At 53.6% G+C, this 20,224-nt stretch overlaps 1 protein-coding gene across 6 annotated transcripts; it reads right to left on the reverse strand.

The window, feature by feature from the left end:
• Window positions 1-313: 313 nt before the first annotated feature.
• Hspa12b (heat shock protein family A (Hsp70) member 12B) lies at window positions 314-19,553 on the reverse strand. 6 transcript variants are annotated; one of them, XM_087188708.1, is made up of 14 exons: window positions 19,438-19,546; window positions 16,715-16,956; window positions 14,496-14,555; window positions 12,984-13,039; window positions 11,808-11,932; window positions 8,034-8,220; window positions 7,550-7,654; window positions 6,736-6,852; window positions 4,788-4,962; window positions 3,864-3,950; window positions 3,333-3,437; window positions 2,975-3,233; window positions 2,350-2,453; window positions 314-1,824 (listed from the first exon to the last, which is right to left on the reverse strand). In XM_087188708.1, the coding sequence occupies exons 2-14, from the start codon at window positions 16,788-16,790 to the stop codon at window positions 1,169-1,171; spliced, it is 2,112 nt and encodes a 703-aa protein (XP_087044834.1). In that variant the 5' UTR covers window positions 16,791-16,956; window positions 19,438-19,546; the 3' UTR covers window positions 314-1,168. The 6 variants fall into 6 exon arrangements, with proteins under 6 accessions (XP_087044834.1, XP_021110662.2, XP_021110664.1 ...); XM_021255003.2 differs by having other exon boundaries at window positions 12,942-13,039; XM_021255005.2 differs by lacking the exon at window positions 16,715-16,956 and having other exon boundaries at window positions 19,438-19,553.
• Between the last annotated feature and the right edge of the window lie 671 nt (window positions 19,554-20,224).

The raw sequence follows: 20,224 nt of genomic DNA on the forward strand, positions 1-20,224 counted from the left end.
AGGAGGCAAGGGTACTGCATGCATGGTGTTGTAGCACCTAGCCCAGAAAAGGTATGCACAGGAGTGACACTGTTGGTTTGGGACTAGGTGCTGTAACAATTAGTTTGGATGGAGAGAGGCCTCCTGCCTTGCCAGGGAGTGTCAAGGAGTGGGGGAGTTGTTTGGGATTCTTGACAGGGAGGCAGCAGCACCCCCTCCTGGCCATTTCCCAGCTCTGTGTGCAGCTAAACATTTTCTCCTTTCTCTAACTCCATTCCTAGGACACTACTCCCATTATTAAGGGGTCCACTTGTGCATGCCAGCAGGCCATGGCTTCCCCTTGAGCCATAAACATTTTATTGTCACCTTAGGATGGGTTCTCAGGCATGTGGGGCTGACACTTTGGAGGAAAGTGTCTGACATTTCACATTTGGGGAAACAGGCCTACAGGTGGTTAAGGAATGTCCTAAGGGCTGTGAACATTCCCCAGTGCTCCCTCTGCCCTACCTGTTCTCCTCCAGTTGCCCTTGAATGGCCGGGGTGAGATGCAAGTGGTGCCCTCATAGGCTGCCCTTGGGGGCCCCCCACCATGCTACCCCCAAATCCCTTCAAAACTGCCTTCACCAAGATAGCATACCCTTCCCATTAGTCAAGCACTGCACTTTCTGCAGTTAACAGTCATCCTTGGGTTGCCAGCACCACATCCAGGAAGGTACTACTACCCTTGTCCCTCTAGTGTCCACTTGCCATTTCCCTGCAACATGCAAATGCGCTGCCTGGCATCCCTAAGACAGGAGCCCATTAATCTGAGCTCTGCCCTTCAGATTCAGGGCCCACACAACCTCTATCCTGAAGCTTGCCTCACTTGGTCTCGCCTTATAACCCTCAGTTCAAAGGCTGCACTCTGCCTTTGATGTCACACGCCCTCCACCAGGCTGAGGATGCCCTCTTGCAAACTTCTTGGAAGTCTCCCTTACCCATTGGTTCTTGGTGGAGGCCCTTCCAGTCAGTGGACCAAAGCCCAGTCCCAAACCAATTCTCCATGAGTCCCCACCCACCCTCCCGTGGCTGGAGGGCTCAAAAAGGGCGCTGACGTGGAAATAGCACGTCCTCTGTCCTCATCCTGCTTCCCAAGCCTCCGAAAGAGGGCGGGGCCGGGCCTAAGGGGGCTGCCACTGCTCTGGCCCTCTCAGTTGGAAAGAAAGTCAATAGCGGCGCGCACAGAGCGATTGGTGCTGACGTCTACGGCGGTGACCTTAATCTCAGTGTCGCCAAACTGCATGGCCGCACGGATCTCGCGGCGCCCGGGGGCCGTGCCGGCGCTGTCCGGGCCGCCCTCAGCAGCTTCGAGCTCCAGGCTGAGCGCGCCGCACTTGCGCACGCCGGGGTCGGTGATGAAGAGCGCGTCTTCAGCGGCGCAGCAGTACAAGTTGATGAGCACGCGCCGCTGGCCGGGGCGCGCCGGGCAGTAGCTTCGCCGCACCTCTTCGCCTAGGGCCACTGACTGCTCGGCGGCCACGAAGCGCTCGAAGACGTCGGTGCACCAGCGGCGGCCGTCGCGCACGAGCAGCTTGTCGGGTGGGTGACGTCCCTCCACGAAGCGGTTGAGGACACCCACGCCATAGGTGAGCGGCGAGCGGCGCACGCGCACCACGCCGGGCGCCTGGCCAAAGAGCACGGCGCCCTTGAGGATGGTGAGGCTGACGTCGTGCGGGACCACAACGCGCAGACCGCGGGCGCCCAGCGCCACCTGCACTGCATGCTGTAGCACTGGCGACTCTGCGAAGCCGCCCACCAGGAACAGCAGCTTCACACCCTGCACTTCGGGCCGCGCCAGCAGCGCCTCTGCGGGCAGGGGGGTGGGGGCATGGAGAAAGAGAGGAGAAAGGAGTGACTGATGCCTGCCCTCTCCTCACCTGTATTCTGGCAGCTAACACCTCGCCATGTGAACTACCTCCTGATTGGAAAACTACTTTCACTGAGGGTCACCCACCAAGTCCTCACAACCAACGCTAGACCCCAAGCCCCTTGTTTACCACCACCCCACGGAGTGCATTTATGGGATCAACCGCCTAAGCAAGACAGCATGCCCACTAGACAAGTCTGCTCATTTACCCAAGTGATAGCATTTGGGGGAACCCAGTACAATAACCCTCATTTAATGGGGAAACTGAGGCACTAGAGGTTTTGTAACCTGGCAAGACTGCCAGTTATCCTTGTAGCTCTTAATCACAGCCACCCTGCATGCTCCAGGTGTTTCAGGTGATGGTGGGTCTCTTCCCAGTGGACGGATGTGTGGCTGTTTCTGGTCCTGACAAGGGGAATTATTCCCTAGTGGGGTGAATGGAGAACCTGAGCCCAGGCACTCACCTATGTGCTGGATGATCCCACTGACCGTGGGCTGAAAGAGCTCGTTCATGGCCTCACAAGACATCCGAAGCATCCCTTGCGAGGACCACTTCACGAAGTTCACACTGTAGGTGGCAAAGGGGACACAGGTCAATAGGTCAAAGCCCAGCTATTTGCTGCAGCTTGGGATCTGTGATCCTCATTTCCTACCCTTGCCTCCAGGCAGGTGTGCTCTTAGCTGACTGCACACCGCATGAGCAGGGTGGACTAGGTAGACGTTGATCCTTATCCCCACCCCTCTGCACAGCTTGCTCCGGTCCTAGGCATGAGGTTGCAGAAGAGGAGCTTCCCCTTTCCTCAGTGCAGAGTACCCAAGAAGCATTGGCAGGGTGGTCTGGTATGGCCGGGAGAAGATCCACATCCCATGATTCTCCTTGCTTAGGTTCAAGTGCGGATTCCAGGGTGGATCTGCCCCTTGGGCACATTCACCCATCCCACCCCCTCCCATGTGGTGTGTGTGCGTGTGTGTGTGTGTGTGTGTGTGTGTGTAACCGATTGGACAGACCTCCACCGCCCCCTAGGTGACCCTCCCTTCCCCTGACATTCCCCATCCCCAAACCTGGCCTGAACCCGGCCCTGGGCCCACCTGCTCCTGCGCAAGGCCGTCTCCACGTTGTGGCCTCGCTGCTTTCGGTAGAAGTCAATGAAGGAGAAAGGCAGCGAGATATTGAGCGGCCCCGCTCGGTGCGGGCCCGCTGTGCGTTTGCGGGCCTCGAAGGCGATGGTCAGATCCACCCAAGCTGCTGGCCTTTGCTTTTTGAAAGTGGCGATGAAGTCCTCTCCGAAGATGCGGCAGAGTAACTGCTCAAAGGCCAAGTCCACGCCCACCGCGCCATAGGGGCCTCCTGCAGTGGGGCGGGAAGCCCAGAGGGCGTCAGCGGGCACTGAGCCGCCAGAGGGCGCTGCAGGGCTGGAGCAGGCCGGATAGTAAGGTAGCTACTCACCGGATGCCTTGTAGAGCTCCTTCAGGGTGCCATGGGGCTGTTCCAGCTGGTGCACTGTCAGGTCCACAGTGCCTCCCCCACAGTCTGCCACCATGTAGCGATCCCCTGTAGCGGCCAGCTCAGGCACTCAGGGCCTGCCTCAAACTCAGCCCTGAGCCCTCTCTGGCCTTGTGCAGCCTCCAACCCTCTTAAACTCTGTGTGTGTGTGTGTGTGTGTGTGTGTGTGTGTGTGTGTGTGTGCGCGCGCGCCTTTGGGTGCTTGATCCTCAGGCCACCAAACAGAGTTGTGGCATTTGGGAAGAGAAATGGCTCCAGAGGTTCTGCAAGCCACCCCGGTGCCCAGAGAATCCCTCAAGAGAATAGGAGTTAGGGGCGCGGCTCTGAGTGAGGTGGGAATGCGGGTGACAGTGAGGGGACTTCCAGGTTAGATACTGCGATGGAAGAGGAAGGAGTGGGCTTAGGCAGTGTGCCCCATCGGTATACGGTTCCCAGCAGGGTTGGAAAAAAATCCCTCCACCCCCTGTCTCCCACCTGCTTGCATCTCTGCCCACAGCTCTCCCACGCCCGACTCCACCAGGAATGTGCGGCTGTGGCGGGACCTTCGCAGCTGCTCACGGGCTGGAGTTGGGGTGAGCAGGACAGTGAGGTCAGGAACTACCACATTCAAACCCCATCCTCAAGCCACCTCAGAGCACCTGGAGCAGCTAGTGCCCCTGAAACACCTATGCCAGTTAAGAAGACAACAGTCATCCCAAAACCTGGGCATTGTATCTAACAGTTGAGAGGAGGTATTTCTGGACACAGGATCTTCCCTTAACCCAGGAGAGATCAGGCCTCAGCAAGATCAGGCTTAGGAGGGTTTGGAGGAGCTGGGTGGGGTAGGGGAAGCCCCAGGTATCCTAGAGGAGCTCAGGTTTTGGGGCTCTTGCCTGCTATGGGAAATGGCATTTGGGAAGACAGTCAAGGTTGTTCACCACTGTCTTTGCCCTCTATGCCTGGTCCTGGCAGCAAGAGCATGGGGCTGGTGGGGACAGGAGGGATGGGGCTAGTGGGGGACAACAGCTGATACGGCCACTGTTTAAGGAAAGATGGGAGTGCAGCCTGACTTCCTCCTTTGTCAGTGCCCACCTGAGCACCTCACCCTAGGGTAGACTGAGTCTCCCCTACCCTCAGGTGGGGGTCCCCTAGACAAGATGAGATCTCTGCCCTAAGATGGGGCATCTCAGATCAAGACTGTGTTGTGTCCCCCCTCCCAAGGTCCCCCCTGAGCAGGGCTATGCCTTCCTCCACCAGGGATGTTGCTGGCCCCCTCAGATGGGGCTCTGTCCCCTGCATCATTGACTTGGCTGAGCCTCTGGCCCTGGTGCCTCTCGACCCTGCAAGGTCAACTGCCTCCAAGCCCCACTCTGGGCAGTGTCCCTGGGGCCCTGGGCAGCATCCCTGGGGGCAACTCACCCTGCCGGAAGCTGGAGTCGATGGAGCGGCGCTCGCCCAGTCGCCCACCACTTGGGGCTCTGCTACTCAGGTCCATGAGCTGGTGCAGCCGCAGCTTCCGGCAGTAGACAGAGGCGGCCTCAGGCTCCAGAGCGATGAGTAGCTGTTCTGCATTCTCTCGAGACACCAGGCCAGCCTGGGGTAGGTAGTGGACAGCACCAGAGGTTGTCAAATCTAAGACGGCACCCCAGGGCCTGGGGGCTCCCACCTCCTCCCCTGTCACTTGTCACACGCCACCCATGCTAGGTCTCTCAGGCCCCTTCATGCTGTGCAAATTTGGAGCAGCCTCACAGCTGCCCTGTGTCCCAGGCAGGGGAGGGCCATGGCATGGCCAAAGGGGCCAAAGGGTTGACAGCAGGAAGAGATGATAGGGCTGCAGCAAGTTCCCCTCACAGGAGCAGGGCTGGCCAGCTATGCACTGACTGCTGTGTTAGCAGAGACTGGAACAGTGTGGGGGTGTAGTTCATCAGAGGAGATGTCAGGGGGGCTCCATTGGGCTCACCAGGCTGGTGGCAGACACTGGCCACAGGCCGCCCCACTCCCACAAGAACTGTGTTCCTGAGAATCTGCTATAGCAGAAAGGAAACAGTGACATTCTAGGCACCAAGACAGTACAGTTGCAGGGTGGGGTGAAGGGGGGGACACTCTTGAGAACTAGTATTTCCTGAACCAGAGCAGGGGATCCCTTTGGGAAGTACTTCAGGGTTTGTAGGGTTTCCTGGAGTCTGACCAGGTGGGGCAGAGGGAGATAGGTGGTGATAGGGACTTCCTGCCCACGGCCAGCCCTTCTGGAGCTGAGAGCAGAGAACAGTGCGGGGAGAAGCAGTGCAAGTAAACAGGCTGGGGACACTAGGTGGGTGTCATATGTTCTGGCTGGGACAGCTCTGCTTCTACCCTGGGCTCTACAGGGGGATGCCACTCTACACAGGGCCAGCTCCTTTTACAAACAAGCAATATACTATACAGACCTGGCCCCTGGGTCATGCCTGAGTCATGGCCCATAGGTATAGAAGTGTTGGGGGCCCTGGAAACCCCAGCGGGGCCACAGGCAGGCTGGAGATGTCCTAGGACAGTGATGGCGAACCTTTTAGAATTTCTAATGATACAAACAGCCCACTGCAGCATGCATGCCATAGGCTCACCACTACTGTCTTAGGCGCTGTCTGCAAAGGCCCCAGGGGCAGGGCCAAGCAATGACTCTTGCTCTCTGAGGCTGTGCCTTCTTTCTAGCTCCAATGGAGTGGGTAGTGCCTGAGCCCCGCCCCTCTTCCTCCAGACCTTCATGCATCTTGAGTAGGAAGACCAGCACACATTGGCCAGAATCCTTTCCCTCTGTTTAAGAACCCACAATGGTGCGGGCAGAGGTGAAGGTCTCCTTAAAGCACTGATGCCAGTCAAAATGGGTATCCTCAGTGCTCAGCCCATTGCTCACAGCTGCCCCCTCAGCTGTGGGGGACCACCTCACTTGGACAGGTATTCCTCCCACTCCCCCTACAACCAGTAGCAGGGTGAGACAGACCCTTGCCTTACTGTGCCAACTCAGTGCTACTCAGTTCTCCTTCAGAGGCTCCCTGAGGGACTAGGCTGATGCTACACTCTGAGGGACCACATCTTGCTCAGCTGTCTCTCCTGTCTTGCTTCCTCCTTCCCCTTTCTCCTGAAAGCCCATCTTCAATAGACCATGCTCATAAGGCTGCATGTTGAGCTGTGCCTCTAGGAAAGCCTGCTTACGATGTTGTCTCACTAGTCTGAACTGTGCCTCTTGTTCATCTGACAAGACCCACTTCCACTCTTGGTGGCAGCAATCCTCCAAAATTCCAGCAGGGGAAGGCTGGAGGTCTTTATGGTCTGTAGGTGGTGGGAGATGAGGGTATGGCCACCCCCAGGGCCCTCACCCGTGTGTACTCACCAGGTAGGTGGCCTCCCGCATGAACTGCTTGGCTGGCTGTTTCCAGATGGCAGGCACTGTCAACACCCAGCGCACAGTATCCTTTTCTGGCAGTGACGGGCACTGCTCCCTCAGCTCCTGCAGCAGGAGAGGGCAGGGAGGTGTTATGGCTTGTGTCTAGATGTTCCTCCAAAGCCTCATGCAGTCACAGGTGGGACTTTTTCTGAGGTGGCTGGATCTAGAGTGTGTGATGCTGGAATTGATTTGCTGTTCAATACTAGGATCAAGGGCACTAGCAGTAAGGGTGTGAGTGCTACCTGCATCGAGTAGCCTGGATAAGATAAGGGATAGGAAGAACTGTGATATCTTGCTTGGTTGCTTTGGTACCTTCTGCCTGCCGTGAACTGTTTCCTTCTGCAATTCCTGCCTGCCATGCCACCTTGCCTTGGAGCCAACTGATTATGGACTGAAACCTCTGCAAATTGTGAGCTAAATAAATCTTTCCTCCCTTAACTTTTGGGTGTTGGGTATTTTGTCTTAGCAACAAGAAAAGTAACTAAAACAGAGGGAACAGATGGGTTGGGGCATCTTCAGCCCAGAGGGGAGCTGGAAGAACTAATCGATCTCAGGAAGGGCTTCCCAGCTGCGTTGGAAGAACCTCTTCCCTCCCCCTGTATGGCTGGGGGAAGTTCCACCAGAGGGGTGGGGGGGGTGTGAAGATTACCCTTGGCCATGACTACCCATCTCATGGACAGGGAGTGGGGTGAGGGAGAGGAAAGGAGTAAGAAGGCCTGTGAATCACTGCCCCAGTAGGCAGGGACGGGCAGTGGCACACCTGTAGGGCATGCTCCTTGAAGAAGCGTAGGGCATGGGCGAACACTTCCAGAGCTGGCATCTTCTTTCCATTTACCGCCTCTAGCTGGGTCTTCAAGGTGAGATCCTGGCAGGGACACAGAGTGTCTTTAGAGAAGGCCACAGCTCTGCCCCCATTTCCTGATGACCTCCTTAAAATCACCTCATCTCCTGGAGCTTCTCCTCTTTTGCCCAATCTCACATTTTCAGTCCCCCACCCCCTAGTGCCTCTCCTTAGCCCCGCCTCTCCTCTAACCCATCCTTATTCTGGGTCCCTCCCATTTTAGCTGCTTCCCATTACTTTTGAGCTCCGCCTGACTCTTGGTCTTCTGTCTGTAGCCACGCCTCCAAGCCATGCCTCCATTGGGCCCTTTCAACTCTTGGTTGTGCCCCGCCCTCCACTAACCCTGGTCTTGCCCAACCTGGCCCCGGCTCCCTAGAGGGAGCCCTGCCCGAACATTGCTCACAGTGGCACTATGGATCTTCATCTTGAACTTCTCAAAGTAGAGCCAGTCCCGGGCCTCCTCGGGGTCCAGGTCATGGTAGTAATCACGAGCAGTGTAGCCAAAACTGTGAAAGGTACCCTCCGGGGTCAGCAGCAGGCAGGTAGGGGTCTTCTGGTGGGCCACGCCAGGATCCCCACCCTCCCATTTCCTACGGAGATACAGGGAAGTGGGGTCAGCAACAACCATCCCTTCATGAAGATAGATGCTGGGTCTGGGACCAGCTGTGTGACCTTGGGTAGGATACAACCTCCCTGAGGCTCAGTCTTTTCATCTATACAGTGGTAACAATAGTAGTACCTACCTTTTAGGGTTCTTGTGACAAGCAAATGGCACTCCTTGAATTTTCATAAATGCTAGCCTTTCTGTCCATGGGACCACTGGTCCCATCTCAGCCCTGTTCCTTCCACGGAGGGGCACTATTTGACCTCTCCTTGAAGAAGCAAGCCATCATCCACTGGCCTGGTCCGGCCTCCTGATGTGTCTCTCCAGGAACCTAGCAGAAGCCCTCCCCACTTTGCCCTCCTTGAAGCTGTCTCCTAAGGCCAAGCTCTTTCAGCGTCTTTCATGACCACTTCTGTCTGACCCACCTCAGCAACTACACCCAAGAAGACTGCCCCTCTGGCAGGTCCCCAACACCTAAATGAGATTCAGAACCTCCTTGTCTGCAGGGTTCTGACATCTGCCCAGAACTCTCGCTTATTTCATAGCCTGGCAAATTCTTCCCTCCTCCTTCCTTTGCCTTCTCAGATGCCTGGACCTCTTCAGACCAGGTTCACCACTGCAGCCCTTTGGGAGAAGGGACTGGGAATTCAGCCAGAGGAACAGCAAGTGCAAAAGGTCAGAGGTGTGAAAGAGCAGGGGAAGCCAGCTCTAGACTGGCTCAATACATAGAGGAGAAAATACTGGAATGTCAAGGTCAGAGGATGAAGAACATCAAATGCTATAACAGTATTCTAATTTGGTAGATTTTATTTTATTTTATTTTTTCTGGTCCTGGGGATTGAACTCAGGACCTTGTGCTTGTGAGGCAGAAGCAGCACCATGGAGCTAAATCCCTGGCCCTTTGGTGGATTTTAAGCAGAAGAGTGAAGACACAGGACCACACCTGCCTTTGGAAAGGAAGGCTGCTTGGTCTTCATATGGAATAGACTGGAGGGAAGAGATGACAGAGAAGGTAAACTAGGAAGGAGGCTACTGCCAAGGTCCAGATGAGAGGGAAAGGCTGAACAAAGGCAAGTTGGTGGCCATGGAGAGAAAAGGAATGGTATTCCAGAGACTTTGGAGAGACATTGAAATAATCGGCTTGATGGCTGGTGGAAAGAAAGGATTGGGAGGAGGCCAAGATGTTCTCCACTGATTTCCTGTGATTGTCACTTCCATATGACAGAGAAAGTGTCCCTTCATGTGTCCCTGGTCCCACCACGGGGCTGGCATGGGCTCAGCTGTGTGTGCTGAGGATCATGCCGTTTGGAACGCCCTGCAGTTCCAAGAGGGTTGAGTGTCCAAACCTTTGTGGCCTCTTGTCATGTGGAGGTTGCAAGGAAAGGAAAAATCAACCCAAGCTCCTGAAGTTCAAGTGCCATGTATCTTTGGGGCAGTGACCTCTGTCTCTGTCTATTCCCCTTCCACTCAGCCTCTGAGGCCTTGTAAGGCCTCTTGTATCTCCTATCCCAGTATGGGCTGAGAGTTTGGGGACTTTTGGTAGCTTCACCTCCTGGCTGCATCCACAGTAAGACACATTCAAAGAATCAGGGTCTTGAGATCCAGAGGGGAGTTATTGCAGTTTGGATACATATGGTTTGAGTGCCCCCAAGTCTTCATATGTGGAAATTTAATCCCCATTGCAAAGTATTAAAAAGGTAGAAACAATCCATTTATAGTGTTTAGAAGTGAGGCATTTGGAAAGTGATTAGGACTAAAATAAGGTCATTAAGTTGAAGCCTATATTATTGAATTCTGGTAGCTTTATAAGAAGAGGGAGGTCCCAAGTTAAAGACATCATATTACAGTTATCTGTAAATAGCTATGTTTACAGCAGCATGACTCATACTAGCTGAAGCTTGGAAGTGGCCTATGTGTCCATAAACAGATGAATAGTATTTAAACACAATGCAATGCTACTCAGCTATCAAGGATAAATTTGAGTCATTTGTAGGAAAATAGATGCACCTTGAGACCATAATTTTAAGCGAAATAAATCAGACACACAGGCTTAAATATCAAATTGTTTTTCTTATATGAGAAACCCAAAATATAAATAAAAAGCAAGATAAAATATGGGTAGTAGGAAACAGGGAGAGAGATCTTTCACAAATGGAAAGGGGACCAAGAGATAGAGGGAGGAGGGAGGGGTGGAGAAGGGAAATAATAAGAACTGAGATGTGTAATGCACATGTACCAACTCCTCACAATGAATGTAATCATTATATACTGCGAACATGTACTGATATATATGTATTTTTTCCGGTACCAGGGATCGACCTCAGGACCTTACACTTGCCAGGTAGGCACGGTGCCACTGAGCTACATCACCAGCAACCATGTACTGATAAAAATTGAAATTTTAAAAGAATTTTTTTTAAAAAAGAGGGAGAGATTAGACAGACACAGACACATACACATACACATGTTTCCTGTCTCTTGTCATGTGACGCCCTGGATCACCATGGGATTCTACCCACAAGAAGGTCATCATCAGGTGTAGCCCCTTGACCTGCAGAACTGTGAGTCAGAGTAAACTTCTTATCTTTATAAAGTAGCCTGTATCAGGTGTTTCATTATAGTAACAAGAAATGGACTGAAACAGGAGAGTTCAAGCAAAACCCAACATCAGAATGGAAGTTTTCAAACATCTCTTCATAGCAATTCTGTCAGTCTAAAGTCTAAGACTTGTCAGTCTTTAGACCTTTATTTCTTTGTTCTTCATTTGACATGTCACAACTACAAATCTGCCTCTAGAAATCTACCCTACAGAGATCCCAGCATAAATTTTCAGAGGACATTAGCTGTAGCACTTTTTCTGAAAAATGAGAGGAAAACAAACCCTAAATAAGAGGGGAGGGGATACACTATGACACATCTGTACTGAGGAATACGAGGCAACTGTCAAAAGAAAGTGGCAGCTGTGTAAGTCTGGACACAAAACATCTACCAAATAGCATTGCAAATTTGAAATAAACCAAGTTATGTGCTCCCTTTGGCAGTACACATACTAAAATTGGAACAATATAGGCATTAGCAAGGCTCCTGTCCCTTGGCTGAGGACCCTTATGAAGCATTCTGTACTTAAAAAATAAAAAAGCAAGTTGTATGATAGCCCATTTTAATTTTTAAACACATATATGCACACATATGTGTGTGTGTCTGTGTGTAACTCCCCAGAAAGATCTGTGTATTTTATTGCATGTTTGTTATATTTCAACAAATATTTAAAATAAATAAAACCATGGGGTGGGGGTGTAACTCAGTAGTAGAGCACTTGCCTAGCAAGCTTGAGGCCCTGGGTTCAAGCCACAGCATCACAAAGAAAAATAAAGCCTGAGCTTTTCTACAGAGGGAGGGAGCACTCCAATTGAGGCTGGGGACCCAGACCTAGGGCCCATCCTCCAACCTTTTGTCCCAGTGGGGAGCCCCAGACTGGGGATGGAAGGGGCTCTGAGGAGACCCCAGGCCTCTGTGACTATTTCCAGTAGCAGACCTGTCCCACCCCAAATCTTCCAGCCCAGCCACCGTCACCTCATCATGTGGATGGACTCTGGGTCACTGGCAAAGCTGAAGGCATAGCCGCTGGATGTGGTGCCAAAGTCAATGGCAACCACCACAGAGAAGGAGGCCTGCTGGGGAACTCGGGCTTCTGGCTTCTGCAAATCCAAGACCTGGAGTCAGTGTGCAGCCAGCAGGAAATGGCCCACTGCCAGGAGGGCACCATTCCCCACCCCTCTCAGGCTCCAGCCTGAGTCCAGGAGAGTCCAACTGCTCAGAAACCCTTGCCCTCCAGGTCACCCAGGCAGTTTTGGGCTCTAACAGTTGCTTTTGTGCTTTTAATTCTCTGCCCACCACTGCCTCGCCCACCCCTCCCACCCCCAACTTCATGGTGTCCTCCAGCCTGGGCCCAGCTGGGAGCAATTGTGCTCCTTTGGGCAGCTTTATAGCACATGGACCTGTGTGTATTTTACCCCCTGCTCTCTGTGGCCAGAGTGACACAAACCAGACTGTCTGATTTTGTGGCAGATGGAGAGGCCCTTGTACAGGCTGAGTGATCTCTGCCTTCTCCCAGGCCAGGCCTGGGCTTCCTAAGAACAACAGTGTCCAGGGTGGATCAGGGGGGCAAGACCATCCCAGTGGAGTGGCCCGGGGAGCATGCGTGTGTGTGTGTGTGTGTGTGTGTGTGTGTGTGTGTGTGTGTCCTGGAAACATCAAGCCAGTAGTTTCCAAGTACTCTTCACAGCACTCCTCCCTTCCCCCAGATATGGCTTGAATTAAGGCAGGCTGTCATTGGCAGGAGGGGAAGCAACTCTGGGAGGCCTCAGGACTCTAAGGACCTAGAAAAACCACGTGCTCACCCTGCCACCTGCCCCAGCCAGGCCAGTCACCATGGCCCCAGGGTATCATTCTGCAGCAGGGAGGGTGGGGAGTTAGTTATATGGGGCTTACCTTCTTAGTAGAATTGTCACCCTACCATCAAAGCCACCTAAGGCTAATCCTTCAGGTGGGCATGGGACTTGAGTGTGCAAGGGCAAGAAGCATGGTGGCATGTCCCTACTCCTGCCCTTTTCTCCTTCCCAGCCCAGGTCCAGCCACCCCCTGCCAGGCACAGCCCTCCTCCGTATCCACCCAGGCCACCCGCCCCAATCCCTCATCCAGGTTTACTGGTGACTGTGAGGGTGTGAGGGGGGCAATGCTGCAGCTTTCCTGGATCCTTGGGGAGCCGGGCGGGCTGGGCACTGGGGAGCACTCTGGGCTGGAGCCTGTGGAGAAGAGGGCGCAAGTCACCATGGCATGATCAGGGCAGCAGGGCTCCAGGGCTGGCTCCAGGACATTCCCCATCAGTCCTGCTGGAGTAGGGGGACTGGCAGGGTAGGAAAGACATGCTGAGGTGGGGGCAGGGCATGGACTGAGGGCCCCTGACCAGTTTGAGGCAACCTTGCCCTGGCTCACTGCCACCCCAGCACCCCTCAGACACACAGTGGGGGAGGGGAGGAGACAGAGAAGCATTGTGTGCTGGCGAGACTGAGTCCAGGGACAGGAGGGTGGGACAGATGGGGCAAGTGAGCTCCTAGGGTGGGAATGGAGGGTGGAGAAGACATGGGGAGAGTAAGTTACACATACAAGTGGCTGGGAGGTGGGCCAGCTGGCCCAGGAGTGGGGCTGCTCCCCTCTACTGTAAAGATGAGCCACATGGTTCTAATCAGACCTTCATGGAGCCTCCCCTCCCCCACCCCCACAAGGGCCACAGACAGGCCCATCTGGCTGCCTGGGGAGGATCAGGAGGAGGTGGGCAGTGCCTCCCTCACCCCAGCTCTGAGTCCAGGATGTCCAAGCATTGGGAAGTCTGGTTACTTACACCCCAATACACATACACCTCAGCTAATATGTGACCCTAGGCAGGTCCCCAGCCCTTGTTGGGCTTGGGGTAACCCAGGAACATGTTCAAGGGGCTGAGAATAAAGGGGGTTTTGGTAAGCACTCGGACAATGCTGTAGTCTGTCCGGGAGCTGGCAGGGCAGGCACCCAATGGTCACATTCTGAGGGCTCCCCTCACCACTCAGCCAGCACAGGCTCAGCCCTGCCATCAGCTGCAGCTTGAGCGGCTGTGTTGCTGTGGCTTGAGCCTGGGAAGGGAGGCAGGAAGGAAGGGCCAACCCACCAGGTCTTTGTGAACGGACTTCCTGAGGAGTGTCCCTCCAGCCTGGTGGCCTCCCATCCCTGCCAGGCCCAGAGCTGCTCTCAGGCCAGGCCAAGCCAGGCCGGACGTGCATGTGCACATAGGTTGTAGACACATGGTCTTCCTGTACACCATATCCCCCATGGGTCCTGGGAAGAGACTTTCTCACAGACACACACTCAACCAGGATCCTGTGCACACACCCCTGCACAAAACACATGTATATGGATATAGTCCTGTGCACATAGACCCTGCCTACACACATGCATGTACACACACCCACTCTTGTGAACAGATCCACCCTGTGCATGCAGACCCTCTCTACATATACACACTTCTGTACACACACTTAATACACAGATCTGTGCACAAGCCCCTCCCTGCAAGTGTCCACACACCTACATTCAAGATCCTGAGCACACAGACCACACTGCACATGCAAGCATGCATGTCCAGAACAGCTCTCAGGAGCCACAGCATGCTGGTGGGCCCCAGTGGAGGGGAGTAGGGTGGTGGTCAGGGCAGTGGCAGGGTCTTACCGATGTACAGCCCCTGCAGGCCCATCTCTGGGACAGCCAGCATCCTTGCAGGCTCTGCAGCTGTCAACAGGAACAGACAAGCAGAAGAGGGTTTACTTATTTCTTTGTTCCTTCTCTGAATGCTTATTTAGTTTATTTATTTACTTTTGGCTGGAGTCCTTTGAAGCAAATTCCAGACATCATATTGTTTCACCTATAAACTCTTCAATATGTCTCTCCAGCAGATAAAGACATTTTCAAAGATACCATTACAACCCCATTATCATGTCTAACTAAATCTACAGCAATTCCTTAGTGTCATCTAAAGCTCAGCCCCACAGACCCAGCTTAGCTAAAAAATGACGTTGCTTTGTAGAAATCAGTAGGCTCTGTGATGCTTTCTGGGGCCAGGCGCTGGCCAGGTGCTAGGTGAGGAACATCAGTAATCTAGAGACACTGTCCCTGCCCTGGGGACCCACAGATCGGTGGATGAGCTGAACATCATCAGATAATCATAGAAGTGACTTTTGGGTTACAAACAATACTGAGGGCTGAGAAGGGGACAGCTGGAAACAGCTGAGCCCCCAGGACCCTCCATTAGACTTAGTTTTGTGTGAAGGGCAGTAGCAAATATTGAATGGTTTAAAGTGGCAGGTTAGGGGTACAGCATGACTCAATTTGCTTTTGAGGGGGTGGTACTAGAGATTGAACCCAGGGTTTCAGACATGTTAAGCAAATGTTCTACCACTGAACTAAAACCCCAGCCCTTAAGAATTTTTTTAAACTTTTTTTTTTAAATTGAGATAAGATCTTGCTAAATTGCTAGGTTCCCCAGGCTGGGCATGAAGTTGCAATCCTCCTCCCTCAGCTTTCCAGGACACTGGGATTATAGGTGTGTGCCACCACATTCAGCTTTGATTTGCATTTTGAGATGCTCCTCCAGCTACCTGGGAAGAGCGGACTACAAGAAGCCCAACTGGTAATGGTGGTGGCTGTGGGGCTTGAGACAGAAGTGGAGACATTTGAGGCCCAGTAGTTAAAATCAGCAGAGCTGACTGGATTAGATGGGATATGGGGGCTTAGGAAGGTGGTATTCTCTGGTTCAAAGGAAGACATGGATGGTGAAATGAAAAATACTGGAGAAGGGACAGGCTGGCAAGGGGACAGTGCACAGTTTGGAGCTGGATCTAAGACTATTCCAAGCAGCCAGATGATAGGTGATCTGGAGGTCAGGGAGAAAATCTGAGTTGGAGATGTGCATTTGGGAGACATTGTCATGCAGGGCTGGAAAAGAGCAAAAAGGAGAAAGGAAGGGAAGAGAAGCAACAGTTAAAGGCAAATAGGGAAAGATTTCCTGAAGACCTTGATAAGAGTATTCAGTGAAGCTAGATGCTTTTTTTCATAGTGTTTCTTTTTTTTTTTTTTTTTGCTTGTATTTATTTATTTAAGAGTAGGAAAATTTATTGGGGAATATGAATAGGGAATAAGAATAGCTCCTGAGAGACAGGAGGAGTCCCAAATGGGTTGCCCGAAGCTAGATACTTTTAAGAGTTCCTTAGATGAGGTGGGCATGGTGGCCCAATCCTGTAACCCCAGCTACTCACGAGTTGAAGTAGGAGGATCATAAGTCTGAAGTCACCTTGGGCAGCTAGCAAGACCCTATGTCAAAATAAAACTTAAAAAGCACTGGGGATGTAGCTCAGTGGTAGAGCACTTGCCTAGCACACGTGAGGCCCTGGGTTCAATTCCCAGTAGAAAACAACTGTCTTAAAAGCCCAAGGTAGGTAAGTCCAGGTGAGGTGTGAGCAGGGAGTGAGAGAACTGAGCTAAACTTCTGGAGAAACTTGATGAGATAAGGAACACATCTGAGGACAGTGGCTGGAGGGAGAGCCCATGTCTCTGAAGCTCTGGGGCCCAGGCTACAGGCAGGATCTTGCAAGCCCTGACAACTTTGTTACTTGGATCGAATTATGGTCTCAGGCCACAACACTGGCATCCCTCACGAGTGTGTCAGGAATGCAGAACCTCAGCTCCCTGACCCATTGAATCAGAACTTGTAAGTGAGAGAGGTTCCTGGGTTCAAAGGTCTGCATATCATGGATGTTATCGTCCTTATCTATGGGCCGGTCACATCCCTAAACAAAGGCAGGGCCTACTCCCTCTTTGTACCTGGTAGCTCAATCAGGAAACTTTGCTAACAACACAGGCAGACACAGAACTGGGTACTGGAATGCACATACACACATACACGCCCTTGTTCCTGCATGGTTCACACAAACCCAGCCTGGTCACGGTCAGACACCCAGACTCCCACATGCTCCTGTAGGCCTAGGGCACTCCTGCATGGCCAGCACCATGGAAATTTCCAGATGCATTCAGTCCTGCTGTCCCCCATGTCCGGTACACAGTTGGATGCCTAGGAATCACAATCAGGAGAAGGGCAGAGGCTGGCTGTGGGCACTTGCATAGCAGCCAGACGATGCTGAGAAAAAGGGAAATCAAATACAAGGTGTCAGTAGGGAACTTGGGAGCCAGGGACAGGAGCTCAGCTCAGGGACAGAGTGGTGTGCTGGGTCTCTCCAGCACTCCAGAGATGATACTGTCTCTTTTCCTAATTCTGCATTCACGGATATCACTGTTGGTAACTTGAAACCAGCCACAGTGAGAGTACTTACAACATGAAAGTTGACAAGACTACAATCCATGTTTTTTCCCCTCTCAGACAGTTGCTTATAAAACATTCACCAGCATACCACTGGGTCCAGGTCACAAAGGAGGGGCTGGCAGCCCCATTTGTACATCTTAATTCTTTACCACATGTGGACTAGGCATTTCTTTTATGCTAGCCTCTGTGCTAAGTGTGGCAACCAGCTTGTTGAGTGAATGAATGAATGAATAGATCTTTTTGGACCAAGGCTACTGGATCTGCAAGAGAAACAACCTAGCATTGCCAAGAAAAGAAGACTGAGCCGTCGCTGGATTCCATGTTCCAGCTATGTGCCTATAATCTCCCTAGCTGTTCACAGCTTGTCACCTTATCTCCTGAGTGTGTGATCCAAGGAGGGCCCCTACAGGGGGTCTCTGGAATGTCAAGGGCTTATTATGGCACCCAGCGTGAGTGCATCATGTCACCTCTCCACACCTCAGTGCCTTTTCCCATAAAACGGGTGACACAAGGGACGTGAGGACCAAATCCAGATATGGAAGGTCTTGATAAAGCCAAGGTGAACATTATTCTTCTGTCATGATATAGACTGAGTTTTTCCCTGTTAGAAGTTTTCAGTCTTATTGAGGACTTTATTCTACATATCTTGAGTTCTTTTAGAAGGAAGAATCAATTTGTGTTAAAAGAAGGAATTTCTTACTGATTCCTGGAGAGGTGGTGGTAGAAGGGGGTGACAGTCAAGCAAGCATGCACACACCCCCATGGGACCCTGCTCACCCCAGCATGCACCTGCACTCAAAAACACTGCAGGAGAGTGCTGCCCATGGGGCTCTGGACAACCTCACTCCCAAATTTAGGTCTGGGCAGGGCCCACAGCTGGAAATGGGGGAGGTGGACATCTCCCTAGAAGTCCACTAGTTTTAGGCTGCTGATGCCTATGCGTTTGAAAATAATTGGGTGGGACAGTTTGATTTACATGGAAAGTAACTCCATTTCCTGACTGCAAGCGCTTGCCAAACTCTGGCTCCATCCTGACCTCTACCTACTCAGAGACAGACCTTTAACCTCACCCATGGACTGACCCCTAGCCCTTGGCTTCATATTGGCTGCTAATCTTCAGATTCACCTGACCCCTGGGCTTGACTTCTAGCCACAAGGCACTAGGGACCAGGAAAAGGTGTGGCCAAGTAGGCCACTCACAACCAGAGACTTCCCAGTGAGCTCCCCAGGCTCACAATACCCTAGGACTTTTTGCCTGACAGAATTCTCTGAGGATCTCTCTTGGGGTAGCGTGTTGAGGCTGAGCACTACTGGCTCTGCAGATGTGTAGTGTTGCTGGATTTCAGGCCTTCACCTCATCCCAGTGAGGACAAAGAGCCCACCTGGATCTTTATAGTTCCCCACCTGCCTGAGGCCCTGCCTCTCTGGTCCACCACTGCCTGACAGCACCCTGCCAGGCCTCTAATGGAACAGGGCCATCAGCGGACTAAGTACGGCCACAAACATTTCTTCTTAGCCACAGATTGGGCCAACAACCAGGGCCCAAGAGCCAGATCAGAAATGGCACCCAAAGGGCTGCCCCACCCTATACAGAAGAGACCAGTGAGTGGCTGTGGAGTGAGGGGGCTGCCCCTCCTGTGCTAGGGCAGGGATGACAGAAAAGGCTGCCCATGGTCCCTCTCTGTCCTCAACTTTGCTTCCCATATATTCTGCCCCATGCCCTTGGGTCTTCACCACCAGCAGTCAGTTCACAAACAACCTCTGTCCGGAAGGGTGACGAAGCCCTCCCACCTCTGCCACAGACCTCCTTGACCTCCCCCACTGACCCGTTCCTGGGCCATCTGCAGTCCTTGGATGCTGGGTCAGTGCGCCCTGTCTCCCCACGCAAGCTTGCTCCCTGTGGGAGCCAGACTCCACCCAACATGGACCCCCAAGCTGGCCTCATGAAGAGAAACCTGTGTCCCGGGCACCCTGGCCACTCTCTCGCCTCCCCAGACCACAGGATCTGGGACCTCGGGACCACCTCCCAACACACTCCTGCATTCAACCTCGGCCTCCACCTCGGGCGTAGACACTGGGTCTGCATAACTGGCTCCCCCAGGGCTTGGTCCAACCCACACAGCTCTCCCGAGCTCCGCACAGCGCGTGTGGGGTCCCAAAGCCCCGGTAGGAGCCCGCGTGCTCCCACAGCTGCCTTCCCGCTGCAAACCCTCGGGGGAGAGGGGTTTGCAGATCTGGGGGTCTCAGCCGACAGATGGGATGGCCCACCTTGGCGCCTCTCTCACTACCAGAGCTCACCTCCGCCTTCAGACAGCTCGAACCGGTCCGGCTGCCTGGATCCCGGCCCGCGGCCCTCGACGTGCGCCCGCCGCCTCTGCTAGCCAGCGCCGCCCGCCGCCCCCTCCCCTGGCCGGATGGCCGCTCGCCCGGCCCAGATGTGAGGGGGGCGGGGCCTGCGCCGCCTCCTCCCGGGCCCCAGCCCAGCCCGGGCCTCCGCGTCCTTCCCGCGCCAGCCGCAGCGGTTGGGAAAGCAGAGGGGTGGGGAGGAGGGGCGGAGGAATTCCAGACCCTCGCCCGCCTCCTGCTGCCCCTCCGCTGCGCCTTCCGTTCTACAGCCCACCTTGAGGCTCAGCCTGAGCGGTCCACCTGAGACCCTGCCCCTGCCCCTCCAGCCTGTTTTCCCTCCACTTCCCCAGCTGGGTCCCGAAGGTCAGAAGGTGAGGCAGGCCTGGGGCCGGCACGTGCTGGGATCTGGCCGTGTTCTTGCTCAGGTTCCCGCAGCAGAGGCAAGAGTTCTCACAGACTAGGCCCCATCCTGGCCACTCAGGGCACCTCCTGCCTCAGTAGCAGGCAGCACTCAGCCTCTTTCATGTGAGGCTCCCAGCCTTCTTCCGGTCCTAACTCAGGCTCTCTTAGGGATGCCAGGACATGGCCTCCAAATAAGGCATTTGTGGGGTAGAGGTTGATTCTGCTAGGCCCTCCTGGAGCTTACTAACCGGCTGACTTACCTTGCCCACCCTCCTTGGCCCTTTCTGCTTCTGGCCCGTGCACACCCATAGAGGCCCCATCTGCTTCTCAGTTCTTA

Source organism: Heterocephalus glaber, unplaced genomic scaffold (genome assembly GCF_053883595.1).
Source record: "Heterocephalus glaber isolate CG9 unplaced genomic scaffold, H.glaber_assembly_v1.0 deba00001532, whole genome shotgun sequence".
Classification (NCBI taxonomy): domain Eukaryota; kingdom Metazoa; phylum Chordata; class Mammalia; order Rodentia; family Bathyergidae; genus Heterocephalus; species Heterocephalus glaber.